Source organism: Hydra vulgaris, chromosome 13, assembly GCF_038396675.1.
Source record: "Hydra vulgaris chromosome 13, alternate assembly HydraT2T_AEP".
Taxonomy (NCBI): Eukaryota; Metazoa; Cnidaria; class Hydrozoa; order Anthoathecata; family Hydridae; genus Hydra; species Hydra vulgaris.
The window spans coordinates 6,518,601-6,533,312 of NC_088932.1; the positions used below are offsets into that span (position 1 = coordinate 6,518,601).

Below are 14,712 nucleotides of genomic sequence, written 5' to 3' on the forward strand. Positions count from 1 at the left end.
AATGTAACAAAGAATGCAGACTACAATTGTAATTCCGGAAAGTTCTACAACATTTAATGACGTTAGAGATTTAATAACTTTAATAGTTTTTACCAATAATAATTGTAAATATGTTTTTGCGGTCAACCGGGCCATGGAACCAAGTATGAGATTATTTGATATGTTTGAAACGTATGATGGCACTTCGGATGCTGCTGTTTGGATTCAACGAACGAACGTGATTGCTGAAATTCAAAACTTAAAGCTTGAACAACTTTTTCCGATTCTTCTCAGAGAAGCTGCTTATGCAGTGTACGATGCTTTAACCGCAGAAGATAAAAAAGATGTTGTGGAAGTCGAGCGTGTGTTATTAGCGGCGTTTTCTGTAGATGCCTATACTGCATATGAACTGTTTACAAAACGAAAATTATGTGACGGAGAAAAAGCCGACGTGTTTTTGGCTGATTTAAGACGATTAGCCTATCTTGCTAAATTATCAGAGGAGTCTGTGCGTTTGGCGTTTGTTGTGGGTTTGCCAGAAGTTTTATCATCAAGATTTCGAGCCGTAATGGACCCGATTGATATAATGTTACCCAGAGTGAGAGCTGCTTTGAACTGTGCAAATGTGATTGACAGTGACGCTGTTGGCGCTGTATCTAGACGCCATGCTACAAAAACCGCGTTAGTGTGTTACAACTGCAAAGGTTTGAATCACATTGCAAAGAATTGTTTGCTTGCGAAGAACTTGTCACCGAAAACTGTTAGATGTTTTAAATGTGGTGAGGAAGGACACATTGCATCGAAATGCTGGAAGCTGCAGGGAAACGATTTCAGGAGCGAGGAATCTGCGCTACCTCGCTCCTGAACAACGGTGGAATGAGCGCATTATCTGTTATTCGTTTAAAAGTTAACGGTATGGTTGCGACAGCTTTAGTGGACACAGGATGTTCGAAGACGATTTTGAATAAAAAATTCCTGCCCAAAAGTAAATGTAGGTACTCAAATTCTCAAAAGGTAGTAACGTTTGAAGGAAAAGTTCATCAGTGCACTGGGTCAGCGGTCGTGATTCTTGAGGTTGATGGCATTAAAGCACGTGATGAAGTTATTTTAGTGGACTTCCAACCGTTTGGAGTTGATATGATGCTCGGAATGAGTTCCATTAAATTACTAGGAGGAGTATCCATTTCTCCTTTGGGAAAAGCGAAGTTCGGATTGAGTTACTGTGGAGCATCGGCTTTGAACAAGGACAAAGTTAAGAAAATCGAAATAAAAAAGAAAGATCATGAAGCAGTTTTTAATGGTGTTGAATGGAGAGTCAAATGGAAATGGAGAGATGGAGAAAGCCCCGACCGATTGCGTAATAAAGTGGCACAGTACGGAATTCCACAACACGCTAGAGCAGACTATGAAAACGAACTACAGGATTGGATTGTTCGGAAGTGGCTGTTAGAGTATGATGAAAATGAATTGGGGCCGCCCAAAGGGCAGATTCCTTTAATGGCTGTCATTCAGAGAAACAAAGACCACAAAATCCGAACTGTTCTGGACTGGAGAGAAGCTAACAATTTCATTGAGACATACACGAGAGATGCAGATGTGTGTGTCGAAAAGCTTAGAGAATGGAGAAGAATGGGTAACAAACCAGCAATTATTGATTTACGCAAGGCTTATCTTCAACTAAAAACTGATAAATCTCTTTGACCCTTCCAAACAGTGGTGTTTCGAAATAAAAGGTATTGTTTGACACGACTTGGTTTCGGATTGAACGTTGCGCCAATGATCATGAAATCCGTTGTGAGTGCCGTCATTGATCAAGACGAATTAGTGAAGAGTGGAACGTCCACTTATGTTGACGACATTTTCGTAGACGAAAGTGTGGTGAGTCTTGATAATGTCAAGAGGCATTTTTTAAAATATGGTTTAGAAAGTAAAGAAGGTGAGCAGATTGGTAATGATGGAGTTCGTGTGTTAGGATTGTGTGTGCGCAAAGTTGGTAACAAACTGATGTGGTCCAGAGGGAATCGAGTTGATGCTATCTCGCAAAAGTTAACCAGGAGAGTTGTGTTTTCAATCTGTGGACAGTTGGTAGGACATTTACCCGTGTGTGGTTGGCTGCGAGTGATTTGTAGTCTCTTGAAGAGGAAAGCTGTCAGTCTGACAAAGGGTTGGGACGATGAAATTTGTGATGAGAACGTTAAGTCGGTGCTTAAAGAAGTATTTGCTGAGGTGGAACGTTGCGAGCCTGCTTGTGGTGATTGGGCTGTGTGTGGTGATGAGGGAAAAGTGTGGGTTGATGCCAGTTCTTTAGCGATGGGTGCTCTTATTCAAGTTGGGGAAACTACTGTGGAGGATGCAACATGGCTGCGAAAAGAAACGTCTGATATTCATATAAACATGGCAGAATTAGACGCTGTGATACGTGGAATGAATATGGCTCTGATGTGGAAGCTGAAGAAAGTGACTGTTTTTACCGATTCCGTGACAGTATTCCACTGGGTTTCTGACGCCCATACAGGAAAATCAAGGTTGAGATCAAAAGCGACGGGCGAAATGCTGATTCGAAGAAGACTAAGCGTGTTGCAACAGCTAATTGAAGAATACAATGTTAGCGTTGAGGTAAAACTCATTCCTTCTGAAGATAATTTGGCTGACGCATTAACAAGAGTTCGCAGCAGATGGCTCAACAAACTGACTGTGCCAGAGTGTCGGAATAGTTGTATGGGAATCGTAGGTACGAAGGCTCAATCTATTTCCGATATAAACCAAAGAACTGGACATTTCGGAGTGAATCGAACGTTAAACTTTGTTCGTTAAGCAATTCCGACTGCTACTGAAAACGATGTTCGAAATGTGATAAAAAGTTGCGAACCATGTCAGTCAATAGATCCAGCGCCAATACGGTGGGAAAAAGGGAAATTGGATGTTGAAGGAAACTGGGAGAGATTGGCCATGGACATCACGCATTATGGCACTGACAAGTTTTTGAGTCTAATTGATTGCGGACCTTCAAAATACGCGTTGTGGCGACAATTATCAAGTTCATACGGAAGTCTTGCCATAGTCCGAATACTCCGTCTTATATTTTGTGAACGTGGAGCACCGTCTGAAATATTGACTGACAATGAGCCGACATTTAAAACTAAAGAGATAAGGAGTTTCCTTGATAGTTTGGGAGTACAAATTAGATTTAGAGCCGCTTATTATCCTGAAGGAAATGGAATTGTAGAAAGAAACCACCGTACGATCAAGAGAATAGCAGAACGATCGAAAATGTCGATACCGGAAGCACTATATTGGTACAATGTCTCAGCCGACAAAAATGGTGCAAGTCCGTTAGACAAAATATACAGTTATACCATTGGTGTGAAAGGATTGGGAAAAGAGAATCTTCCTGCGCAAAATGTCACGAACAAGAGGTTTTGAATCGGCGATAAAGTCTGGCTGAAACCACCAAATGCGAGGTGCTATACAAAGTGGCAACCAGCTACGATAACTCGGAATGCGTCGAAACAAATCGTAGAAGTGAACGGCATTCCGCGTCATGTGAAACACGTTAGACCTCGAAATGATACTCAGTCCTGCATTATCCCTGATGTGGAAATAGAGATGAATACTGAAACTGGTCTAGAGAACGCTAAAAATCAAGGAGAGCAAGTTAAAGATGTATTAGAGACGAACGAGGAAAATGTCGAAGCTGAAGATAGACCCCAAGAAATCGACATGCCTTTGCGACGGAGTGGTCGGGAACGGCGCATTCCTTCGAAATACTTTGATTGCTATTTGGATGATCCGTAAGGATCAAGGAGGAGTGTAATTCCGGAAATTTCTAGAACATTTAACGACGTTAGAGATTTAATAACTTTAATAGTTTTTACCAATAATAATTGTAAATATGTTTTTGCGGTGATTTATGACGGTGTTTTGAAGGTAATTTTAGGAAAAGCATAGAGTATATATATTGAGGAAAAATTTGTAAATGGGAGAGTTTTAGTTAATAGAAAAGATTATTGTTTATTGATTTAATTTATCTGTTTATTGATTTGTTGATTACAAGAAAAAACTACAACAATTCACAACATTGGAAGGAAAAAGATGAAACCATTTAAGAACAAAATCAAAAATTTCTAATAAACAAAATTACAGATACCTTAAAATGAAGCATAACACAACATTCTTTTGACAAATTCCAGAAGAATTTTTTTTAATTTTTCTATTCCTCATTATTTTTCCTAAGAATATAAAATATACATATAGATAGAGAAATATAAATAGGTTGAAAGAGAAATGTAAATAGGTTGAAATAAACGCAAACTTATTTGTATAAACTTACATGACCACAAACAACAGTCTTATTTTATTTAACTTTTTACATAGATAAAATTTTATTCTTATTATTCTTTCTACAAAAAATAATCTTAATCTAAAAATAATCTAATAATCTTAATCTATAAATAATTTAACTTCTTCTAAAAAATGAAAACAGGCTATAAAAATTAGAAAAATAAAAACAAACAACGACAAACGATTATTTAAATTTTTATTTTAAACAATGAACAACATCAATTCTTCTAAAATATAAAAGTATAACAGCTCTAATTCGCTTGCTAACCTGACTCGAAAGACCGCATGGCACATATATAAAAAAAAAGTCAAGAAACTACTTAAAAACTAAGAAATAGTGTATTTTACAGAATACAGAACCGTAAATAACAACACGAACAATAGGCGAAACTATGCGTAACTATGCGCACTAATAATATTCATTAGCGTATTAATATTTAGAAGACTAGCAGAAGGCAACCCGTAATACAGGTTTTTAGTAAATAAATAATTAATAACAATTTAATTTTAAAATGTATCAATACTTTTTTAGTTGTGCTTACTTTAATTTTTTTTGGCTTCTTAGTGAAACAAAACTATTAGCTTCATTAAAGATACGGTTAACCATTTATTCTGCAACGTTCGAACATTCAATGCGCAAATCACAACATTTTAACAAAAAAAATCGTTTTGTTAAAATATGACTTGAATTACATGCATCCATCCAAGTCTTATTTAGTAATTAAAAAAAGTAAAAAAAAAGTATTAGTAAATCAAAACAATTTAATTTTTATTTGTTTTCTGTAACGAATTATAAATTTATTAATTTTTTTCTAGTTCTGCTTACATTTATTTTTCTTGGCTTCAACAAAATTGTAAGCTTCATTAAAGATACAGAAAACAGTTAAGTTAAATTTGAACGTTCGAACATTATATGCGCAAATAACAACAAAATCGTTATGTTAAAATATGACTTGAATTATGGGCATAGATTATACAAGCCTTATTTTAAAATTGCGGAAAATTGTTTAGGTAAAATATTGGGAATAAAATTTCCCTTTTCTTTCTTTTAATATTACTTTTAACTGAGTAGTTTTTAATTTTTTTTAAACTGTTCTTTATTTTTCTAAGAGTGATGAGTGAAGCTTAAAAAATAAATATTCACAAAAATTATACCTTAACTTGTATGTTAATATAACTTATTAATATAACTTGTCAACTTGTATGAAAAAAAATTCTTTTATTTAAGAACGCGATTGCTTTTACTCAACATTTTTGAAGTAATTGTTACGCTTTACGTGAATACAAATTTGAGCAAAATTGATAAATGTATTCAAATAAAGGTGAGCAATAGACGTACCCCGCATTCCAATGACGTAATGATGTAATGACATCAGGCAATAATAAAACGTAAATATCGAAATAATTGTTAAAAAAATGAACTCTCAAGTAGAACATGTTCTGGTAGATTTACAAAATTATTCAACTGAAATACCAATTGTTTTAGAAATAAATAGAAATTTAAATATTTTACATAACTTTAAATCTGCAGATGAAACTTTAGCATGGTGTAAAAGTTTAAAATACTTGCCACTATTCACTATTAAAGAAATAGAAAACTACAGAAAAATAGCTAAAAACAAAAGTATTTCAATAAAAAAACATTTGAAAGAGGTAAAAGATTTAAATCTGAACGATATATATCATCCGATAGTATTTACACTTCATATAACCTAACGTGTATCATAGTAAAAGCAAAATGCAAAGCAAGCATGAAAAATGAAGTTCGTGATTTAAAAGTTTATATTAGCAGATTGACTAGCTCTGTTAGAAAAGCATATTGCTCGTGCCCTGCTGGAAATAGTGGTTATTGTAATCACGTGATGGCTTTATTATTTGAACTTGCAGAATATTCTTTAAATTTACTTGAGTATGTACCTGAAGAGATTGTTTGTCCAAGTAAATCAAGGCGATAGGGCATTCTAAGTCATAAAACTAAAACAATTAAAAATCCTGTTATGTTTACAAATGTTTAAAAATTTGAATTTAAGCGTGGCATTAAGCCTACTTTATATGATCCAAGGCGAATAAAATGTAAAGAAGAAACTTTAAAAGGAAATATTTTCAATCTAAAATCAAATGTTACTTTTTTCAATAAAGATATTGGTATTGTTCATTGCGTACCTGACATTTTTAGTTTTACTAAAACATCATTTGGAAATTTTCCAATTGGTTCTCCTTTTTCTTATCAACTCCAGATACATGAGAGCTTTGAACTTATCACTAATATTGAAAAACTTAAAGCCATTTCTTTTAATGTGTCTAATACCCTACCTCCTTTACCTCTTGGCTTTTATAATAAAAGTCATTGTTATATACCTTACAATTGGGAGCTTAATGAGTAACAAAAAACTTTTTGTTATCAATAAAAGTATCTTCTGAACAAAGCAGAAAGTATGAAGCTGATACAGTTACACAAAATAAAAATCAGCTGTGGTTTAATCTAAGAAAACATCGCTTAACTTCAAGTATTTATAAAATTTATATACACAAAAGACAATTTGAAACTCTTGCTCAACAGTTAATTAATAACTCACAAAAGGTTGACTTGCCTAAATTTATTCAAGAGTCTTTAGACCACGGGCTTGCTTATGAGCCGCATGCACGAGAGAAATATATTGATGTTTTGAAAAATAGATTAGATCGCAATATTTCAGTTAGGACTACTGGAATTGTAATACAACCTAATTTATTTTGGTTATCTGCAAGTCCGGATGGTCTTGTATATGATGAAGAGGCTAAATATTATTATGGTTTAATTGAAATTAAATGTCCTAGAATGAAAAAGCACTTGTCTATTTCCGAATGTTTGAATGACAATGATTTTTATATTGGACTAGACAATGGACACCCATTATTTAAAAAAAGATCATTATACTGGTTATTATACACAAATACAAATGGCTATGGGATTAAGTAATTCCCAGTTTTGTGACTTTGTTGTGTACACATTTAAAGGAATTGCTATTATAAGAACACCTTTCGACCATCAGTTCTTTTTTGAATTAATTACAAAGTTAAATAATTTTTACATTAACTGTTTTTTACCACAAGTATTGGACAATAATGTAAATACCAAAGAAAGTATATTACCCTTTATATGTAAATAAATGTTTTTACTTTTGATTTTTGATAAGTGGTGGCAAAAAGTTACATTAAAGACAAGTTACTGTCCATAGTTGGGTAATTGAACCATGAAACACCAAAGGAATTTTATTACTTATTTGGCGAAACACTTTAATTCTATGAATAGCATGTTCTACATGAATTCTCAATGATGCAATGGTTTGCCTTTTTGTAGCATCTTCTTTACTTAGCTGTAGTTGTCCATTTAAAAAAGATGGTATATTTAATTTAACATTGATTGTGTTTAAATGGTCTGAAATGGTAAACCCACGATAGGTGCACTTCCCAAAGAAAAATATAGAAAGTTTGTCCATGTTATTAAATAACAAGATGTTGTTGATTTTGAAATTTTAAATAACCAAGATGTGTGCAAAATTGTAAATCCATTTTTTAGCCACACTAAAAACATAAATAACTGATTTTCTGTGTTTAATTTTGTTTTTGGACTAGTTTTTACCTGATTACCTAACCTGTGCAAGTTTTCAGATAATCCTGAGTTGTGGTATTTAACATTTTCACCATTTTTTCCTGGATTTAAAAAGTTGTACAAATTAATATACTGTTCATGTTCAATGCCAGTATATTTTTGAAACAGTTTTTTGTCTGTTGACATATTTTCATAACTAAGTATATATTTACTTTTATATTGATTCAGTTGATTTTTTATTTTTTTATTTTTAGATTCTAAAATGCTTATTTGAGATTTCAACTCGTGTTTTTTTTTTCCAGTAGATCAATTTTGTTTTGTAGTTCAACACAACATAAGCAAACTTTCTCAACCTCAAAATCAATTAGTAGTTCTCTATCGTTAATTTTAAAATTGTCTTCATTTCTAGAAACGTTTTTAATATCAAAGTTTTCGATAAATTTTCTTTTTTTAGGTTTTTTACATCAACTTGTTTTTTAAATTCAAAAATAGATAGAAATGCTTCTTTTTTAGAAGTTTTTTTTCCAATATTGAATAAAATTGAATGTCTTTATTTTTAAAATGAAGCTCGCATACTAGAGTAGTGTCCTTAATAACAAAAATATCATTATCACCTTTTCTTCTAAATTGAGAAATAATTTTTGCCCACTTATTTCGACGAGCAGTATTCTTGGGTATTTTAAAAAATCCAAATCCTGACTTTTTTTTTTGAAAATCGTAATAAGCTCCACTTCCTCCTCCTTTATTTAATGTACAACAGGCAAAATCACTCTTGTTAATTTAAAATAATTAAAACTACAATATCCTAATGTTTACGCTTTATCATTGCATGATGTCATTACATCATTACGTCATTGGAATGCGGGATACGTCTATTAGTCTAAAAGCGCTGAGTAAAACGAGTTGATTTTTTTATTCACCCAGCATGAGCTGAAAAGATTATAAAACAGATGTTAAAACCATATAAAACAGTTGTAAAAAGTATATTTAAACTTGTGTTAACTTTTTTTTTTAAACAATTTATTTCAATGATATGTAATTAAATGTGTAACAAAAATATATATATATATAATAAAAACCCTTCATAAAACAAATTTTTCTTTAAAAACAATTGAAGACAATTGAAAACAATTAAAAACAATTGATTAACATTCAAGGCACTTTTCAAAATCAGTTATATCAGCCGCCATCTACAGCAGGGTTGTCCAACGCGTGGCCCGCGGGCCAGAAGGTGGCCCTCGTCAGCCCATGGCATGGCCCGCATACCACGGTCCATTAATTTTGAATTTTTATTTTAATAAAAATTTCAAATAACAATAATAAAATAAGTTCTACAGCAACAGCATATTATTTATATATTTATAATTCGAATTATACATTCGATTTCGATTATACTTTCGCTATATAAATCCGCATTTGAAATAATAAAACGCGCGCTAAAGAAAAAACATTATTTTTATATATTTAATAAAGATGGCTTCAGCTAAAAGACGTAGATGTGATACTAAAAGCGGTCATGGGGGTCGTGTATTTAATCCTTCTTGGACAACTGACTATTTTGTACATGAACAAAGTAATTCTATTATATGTCTAATTTGTTTGGAGAAAATTGCCGTGTGTAAAAGTTATAATGTGAACAGGCACTACACTACAAAATATGCTGTAAGTTATGACAAATTTAAAGGCCAATTTCGAATTGATAAGATTGAATTGTTGAAGAAAACTTTTCTTGCACAACGAACAGTGATGAAAACTAAAGTGATTAGCTCTTACAGTGCTACCAAAATAAGTTTTTTAATGGCAGAAGCTATTGCAAAAAGTGGTAAACCTCTTTGTACTGGAGATTTATTAAAAAACTGTTTAAAAATATTTTGTAAAGAGATATGTCCTGAAAAAACACCTACTGTTGAAGATCTTAGCCTCTCACACCAGACTATTGCTAGAAGAGTTGAAGATCTATCAAAAAATATTGAATTATCATTAAAAGAAAAATTAAATAAATGTGAAGCCTATAGTCTGGCACTGGATGAATCAACAGACAGAGGTGATACTGCTCAGCTAGCCATTTTTATTAGAGGTATAACTAGTAACTTTGAAGTAATTGAAGAACTGTTAGATATTAATCATATGAAGGACACAACAAGAGGAGAAGATATTCTCTCTGAAGTGAAAAAAACATTGGTGAGATTTGAATTACCAGAAAAGAAACTATGTGGTATCACTACAGATGGAGCAAGTGCACGAACAGGAAAAAATATTGGATTTATTGCATTACTTAAGAAATCCATTATACATGAAATTATTTCATATCACTGCATTATACACCAAGAGCAGTTATGTGCAAAAGTATTGGAGATGAAGAATGTTATGGAACTTGCTATTCATACTGTTAACTTTATAAGAAGTCGTGGCCTTAATCACAGACAGTTCAAACAATTACTTGAAGGTTGTGGTAGTGAGGCTGAAGATGTAATTTATTTCAGCCAGGTTAGATGGCTTAGTCGAGCTGCTACTTTGAAAAGATTTTGGATACTATTACCTGAAATAGTGCTGTTTCTAAAAATTAAAGGGAAAGACAAAAGCTTGCTTGAAAATATTGACTGTCTGAATGATTTGGCATTTTTGATTGACATGACTCAGATGTTAATGAAATTAAATCTTAAGTTGCAGGGTAAAGATCAACTTATTAGTAAATTGTTTGAAAATGTAGAAACATTTGTTTTAAAATTAAAACTTCTGAAACAACAATTAAGTTCTAAAGTACTTGTCCATTTCAAGGCATTATCAGAAAGAAATATTAATACAATTGACTCTGAAAGATATTGTACTCTTATTTTAAAATTAATTGATGAATTTGACACAAGATTCTGTGATTTTAAAAAGGAAAAAAATGAGTTAGACTTATTTGCGCATCCATTTTCCATCAAAGCTGAGACAGTTAGAAATGAACTTCAAATGGAATTAATAGAATTGCAAAACAATAAAGATCTTAAAGAAGCCTACAAAGAAGAAGAATTGTTAGAATTTTATAAAAAATACATGAGCATTGAAGTTTTTCCTCATTTGTGCAGACATGCTATTAAATATTTTTCACTTTTTAGAAGCACATACAACTGCGAACAGTTATTCTCAAAAATGAAGCATGTAAAAACAGAACAGAGAAATAGATTGACAGATGAACACCTTACTAATACCCTTCGAATTGCATTATCAAATATAAAAGCAGACATAGATCATTTATGCAAAAAAAAAACAGTGTCAAGTTTCACATTGATCGAACTTTTGTATAACTTCACTTTGAACCTTAACTATGAGTGTAACTGTTTATTTAAATTGAAATAAAAACTTCAAATTTAATAATTTTTATTTTGGGTATTTTATGTTTGTGGCCCTCAAGTTGATTTTGAAACGAATTAATGGCCCTTACTGTAAAAAGGTTGGGCATCCCTGATCTACAGGACCGAGGAGCCAAGCATAGCCTATTGTAAAGAAAACCATATTAAAATAATTAAAAATAGTTATTACCGATAGGGACTATAATTAAACATATTTCACGGTGATTTAAACATAGGATTTTATTGTGGGCATGCGCACACGTTTTTTTTTTAAAAGTACAAAAAAAAAATGGCGAAGTGATTTTCCGATAAATAACGATAATTCCAAGATTTATTTTCTTACTAAACATTTACTTATTTCTCATTAAATAACCAGCAAGGTATACTTTTGAAGTCTTCCATCCTAGAGTGTTGATAGTAAAACTTAAAAATCAATAAGAATGTTTGTAAACAAAGAAAATTTTAATGTTCAAAATGCAAGGTTTTTTTTCTGAAAAACGGAAACATCTGTTAGACATTTGAACGAGTATCTTTTGTTTGAAAATTTTTTGGCTAAAAAGTTCAATTGTTCTAGATTCTGTAAAAAATGCCCAAAACATCTGTATATTTCTTTTTAACCTGTCATTTTTTTTAAAAGAGTTGCACGCTTTAACGGCAAGCTGTTGAAATTATTATTTTTTGCTTTATGAAATTTAAAACCCTAAACTTGCACGATGTCACGGTTAAATGCAATTTTAGTAATTCTTTTTCTATTTATATGCTATATGTAGTATGAAATACAATATCATCTAAAAAATGTATAAGAATAAAAGAATCTGTTCACTAGAAAACTCTGCAATTTTTTGGTGAACATACTCTAATGTTCTATAACGTCAGATAATCTATTCCTTTTCATGATAACAATTTATATGCATGCTAAATATTATTGTGATAATTATGATAGCATGCACGAATGATGCTCATGAGATATTGTGTCTGTTGACCGAGTGGGCCCACCCTTTTCAGGATAGGTAGGGGTCTAGGGTGCAATTATACCTTGGCACCCTCAACCAGTTCGCCACTGCTGATAATAATAAAAAAAGAAGCGCATTTCACAATCCTGTATCCAACATAGATTATTAACATATTGTAATTAGTAAAATACCCATGCGTCTATTTCCTGGCTGTGCATACGGCAAAAATCCAAGAATGCGGGAGAGGGTAGTTTCTTTTCTAGTTCTAGAAAGTATCCTTTCTAATAATAATGCATTTGTTAGGATAAATACTATATTTTGATATCTTCGTATCAAAATTACGATACAATTTCAAAACAAATATAAACTATATATACACATATTTGGACTCAATTTAATTTACGCTCGAAATGTTTTTCTTTTTTTAATTTCCGGCTTCAATGCTTCGGTTTTTGGATAGTTTCGTATGTAATGTTCCTTCAAAGTGCTTTTCAAGCGACTACAACCTTTCATGTGCCAAAATAAACGATTAAGATTTTTAAATTCGGCATGCAAACTTTCGCCACCTTGTTCCCCATAAACTTCAATGCCCTATCCCCATTTTTGAATAAATTGAAGAATATGGGATTCAAGCAAGTGCATCTTCGGAGTTATAGATTCATTTGGCCAAGTCAAGCGATAAAATTTTATAAGATTGCGTATTGCTGATTCTAAAATTAAATAATTAACGAATATGAAAAAAATTTAATAGGTATTTTGTAAATAAATTAATCAAATTTCTAACTCCTACGTAGCTCCTGAATATCATTCTGTTGAAAAGATTGCGAGTTGTTCATGAAGGTATGACATTTTGAATAATATTGAAACAACGGTTTAAATTTCTGACTCACATTATTTGATAGTAAATGAACATCAGTGTCAATAAAACCAAGATTAGAAATTAATTTTGGGATAGAATTGCACAAATCCAGCAAAGGCTCAGACTAAATTAAATATGTTAAATTAAATAATTTTTAAAATATTTTTATTAATAAAGATTTTGAAATATAATATATTAAAAAAACCTTAAGCATTGTGTGAACATGGTTTCCAACAAAACAATTCCCATGATAAGCCTGTCTTTGTACATGATTAGCCTTTAAAACTTCATCAAGTTGCTGAATGCAGGGACCTGAAATTTCATCAAGAATGTTTGCTTCATTCAATGAATTTAGTTCTTTTATCTAAAAAAATATTTTAAAACATATGCTACAAAAATTGTTGGAAATCGAATTGAAATTGATATATTTTTTGTAGCTTTCAAAGGTCTTGTTCTAAATTAAATAAAATTCATATTTTTGGTTCACATATCTGGTTCACATAAAACTTTCACTGAAATTGTTTCTTGTAAAAGTGTTATTTTATTATCACAGTCATCAATAATACTTTTTATAACATTTGATTGAATATGCATGTTAACATATTTGTCAAAATCCTCTCTTCCAATAGCATTATTTTGTAATGCAAGTTCTGCAGCAAGTTTTATATCTGTTAAGTGACATTCATCTTCAAACATGTTAAAAAACTTCAAATAGGTACCTAAAGATATATGTAAAGCGGGTACAGCGACCTAAAAACAAAATTATAATTTTTTTTAGATTTAACATCAACTGGTCCATCACTACCACTGAAACCACTACCAGCATTAAAAATCCAAAAAATAGTGCTGAAAATAAATAACCTGATCTAGAGGAATATTAAATGTTTCATTAATGACATTGTTAAAAAACTTCGCCTTTTTTAAATTTCCGTCATTACTTTGAAAACGATGAAAATCAATGTTTAAAGACTTTAAAGATCTTTGTGAAACACTGTCCTTTCTATTAATTGGAGCCAGTTGAATATTTTTTTTGGTTATATCACAAAAAAAACAGCAATGTCAACCTATAAAAACAGCTAAACTATCATTATTGTAGGGTGTTAAGTAAACTAAAGAAAATAAAACAAAATGATAACCTTTATTACATAAAATCTCTTAAAATACAGAAAATCTACCGATAGCTCCTGTGATTCCATATACACTGCAAAGGAAATCATAATCTCCAAACGTAAAAACACGAACATAACAATTTCTAAAAAAATTTAAAATTAAATAAATCAACATAAAATATTTGAATTTTATTTAAATTATGATGCTATTTTCTTCATAAATTGTAACTCACTGCCATATTATTTTTTGTATCTGGTCAACTTGTAGTGTATATCGAGATAGCCATACCATGAGATTAATTCGATAATCTTTTGCCTCAAATGTGCTGAACACAATAGTATTAGATTTTGAGTTTGGTTGGTCTTGGTTTACAATTCGGTATCTCATTTAAAATCAACCACCTCCAATTTTAATGAGTATTTCATCATTTTTTATGTTTTATTAAGTTATAACTAGAATGTTCAAATAAATACATAAGATATAAGAAAAACATTTTTAACATTTACTCTTCTTTATACTTATATTTTCAGTTACAAATTTCCA

At 31.4% G+C, this 14,712-nt stretch overlaps 2 protein-coding genes and 1 long non-coding RNA gene across 3 annotated transcripts; 2 read left to right on the top strand and 1 right to left on the bottom strand.

Annotated features, from left to right (window-relative positions):
* Positions 1 to 1,761: 1,761 nt before the first annotated feature.
* LOC136089582 (uncharacterized) lies at positions 1,762 to 2,793 on the top strand. Its single transcript, XM_065815634.1, has one exon. It carries the CDS (start codon positions 1,762 to 1,764, stop codon positions 2,791 to 2,793), a length of 1,032 nt encoding a protein of 343 aa, XP_065671706.1.
* A 6,592-nt stretch (positions 2,794 to 9,385) lies between these two features.
* On the top strand, positions 9,386 to 11,254 carry LOC136089583 (general transcription factor II-I repeat domain-containing protein 2A-like). The gene has a single exon (XM_065815636.1). The coding sequence runs from the start codon at positions 9,386 to 9,388 to the stop codon at positions 11,252 to 11,254; it is 1,869 nt and encodes a 622-aa protein (XP_065671708.1).
* Positions 11,255 to 12,508: 1,254 nt separating this feature from the next.
* Positions 12,509 to 14,305, bottom strand: LOC136090122 (uncharacterized). The gene is made up of 3 exons (XR_010643187.1): positions 13,265 to 14,305; positions 13,091 to 13,183; positions 12,509 to 12,910 (listed from the first exon to the last, which is right to left on the bottom strand). It is a non-coding gene; the product is annotated as an uncharacterized LOC136090122 (long non-coding RNA).
* Between the last annotated feature and the right edge of the window lie 407 nt (positions 14,306 to 14,712).

Bases quoted from the DNA above. Each gene is read 5' to 3' on its own strand.
- LOC136089582 (XM_065815634.1), top strand. From the start codon at position 1,762: ATGAAATCCGTTGTGAGTGCCGTCATTGATCAAGACGAATTAGTGAAG.
- LOC136089583 (XM_065815636.1), top strand. From the start codon at position 9,386: ATGGCTTCAGCTAAAAGACGTAGATGTGATACTAAAAGCGGTCATGGG.